Source organism: Caenorhabditis briggsae (genome assembly GCF_000004555.2).
Source record: "Caenorhabditis briggsae complete genome, chrV, whole genome shotgun sequence".
NCBI lineage: Eukaryota > Metazoa > Nematoda > Chromadorea > Rhabditida > Rhabditidae > Caenorhabditis > Caenorhabditis briggsae.
Window position 1 is genome coordinate 4885124 of NC_013488.2, and position 1395 is coordinate 4886518.

At 32.3% G+C, this 1395-nt stretch overlaps 1 protein-coding gene across 1 annotated transcript in view; it reads right to left on the reverse strand.

The window, feature by feature from the left end:
* Positions 1-989, reverse strand: part of CBG01140 — a gene marked incomplete at both ends in the record, with an annotated part of 3755 nt that extends 2766 nt beyond the window's left edge. The window contains 3 exons of the mRNA XM_045236993.1: positions 643-708; positions 750-911; positions 960-989. Of these exons, the coding sequence (XP_045091752.1) occupies positions 643-708; positions 750-911; positions 960-989 (258 nt within the window). The remainder of the gene's footprint in view (positions 1-642; positions 709-749; positions 912-959) is intronic.
* Positions 990-1395: the final 406 nt, after the last annotated feature.

A 1395-nucleotide genomic window follows, 5' to 3' on the forward strand; every position in this document is an offset into this window, starting at 1 on the left:
TCTAGAGGATCCCCCGCGGCAGCAGAAGCTCGACGTCAAGGCCAACAATACTAGAACCCAACTAGAATGACATAAATTGTCTCTTTTGCAACCTCCTCATCGAAACCAAGGATGCACAGGTGATTCGCGAACAATCCGTTACGGACGCTCCGCGTTCGCGCGCGGTTGATATAGGAACTGCATGCGGTCCGTACGCGAACCGTTTGCATCATAACACAGCACATTATCGCAAGTTATTGATTGTTGAACTCATTGAAGAACTGAATTTCTGAATTTCTGAATTTCTGAATTTCTGAATTTCTGAATTTCTGAATTTCTGAATTTCTGAATTTCTGAATTTCTGAATTTCTGAATTTCTGAATTTCTGAATTTCTGAATTTCTGAATTTCTGAATTTCTGAATTTCTGAATTTCTGAATTTCTGAATTTCTGAATTTCTGAATTTCTGAATTTCTGAATTTCTGAATTTCTGAATTTCTGAATTTCTGAATTTCTGAATTTCTGAATTTCTGAATTTCTGAATTTCTGAATTTCTGAATTTCTGAAGTTCTAAACTTTCTTGAATCCCTTATTTTCAAATTCTAAATTTGCAAATAAAAAGAAATCATGGCAATCAAAAAAAACTTTATTCCTCAGCAATAACATAAAGCCGGCGTTTCGAGAATCCAGATTCAAAAATCGTTCGATTTTTGAAATTTCGAAACAATTTCTGAAAATGTTGCATTTATAGTTTCTGAAATTATTCTATACCTTTTCGATAATAGGTCTTAATTTTTGTAAACTTTCTTTGTATTCACTTTCTTCATCGTAACAATTCAACACACAAAAAATTGCGATCCAAAAAATTTTCAGACACCAATTCTGCAAATTTGTAATTAGCAATTGTAGAAATTGAAGTTGCGTATATTTCGGCTGAAATTTTTTATTTTAAAAAAATTCGAACTAAAAGCCATGACTTACCACTTGTACAGTACTAGATTTTGTAATCATTGTTCTTTTTTTCTAGCAAATCAAAGAATAATAAAACTGCCCCCATACTTTTCCCTTGTTTACAACAGTTTGGAGAAAAGTGGGAGGAGCCTATACTGGCGATCAACAATCAGAGAAGAAGCGGAAGTTGTTCAGAATTGAACAGGTTTCGTTATCTAACTGGAACATTTTTTCGAAAAAAGTTTAGTTTTCAAAAAATTGATTTGTACAATGTTTGCATCGAAAGGGAATTCAAAATTTTCAACAAAAAAAACAGATAAAATAAAATAACTTTGGAAAATCACAAAAAAAGAAGAGGAAAGTCACTGGAGTTTGTGTCGTATTGATAAGAAAATGGGTTTCTTTACTGGATGATAAGAAACCTGTTTGTTTTCCGCAGAATTATTCATTTTTTCGGAATTTTTTT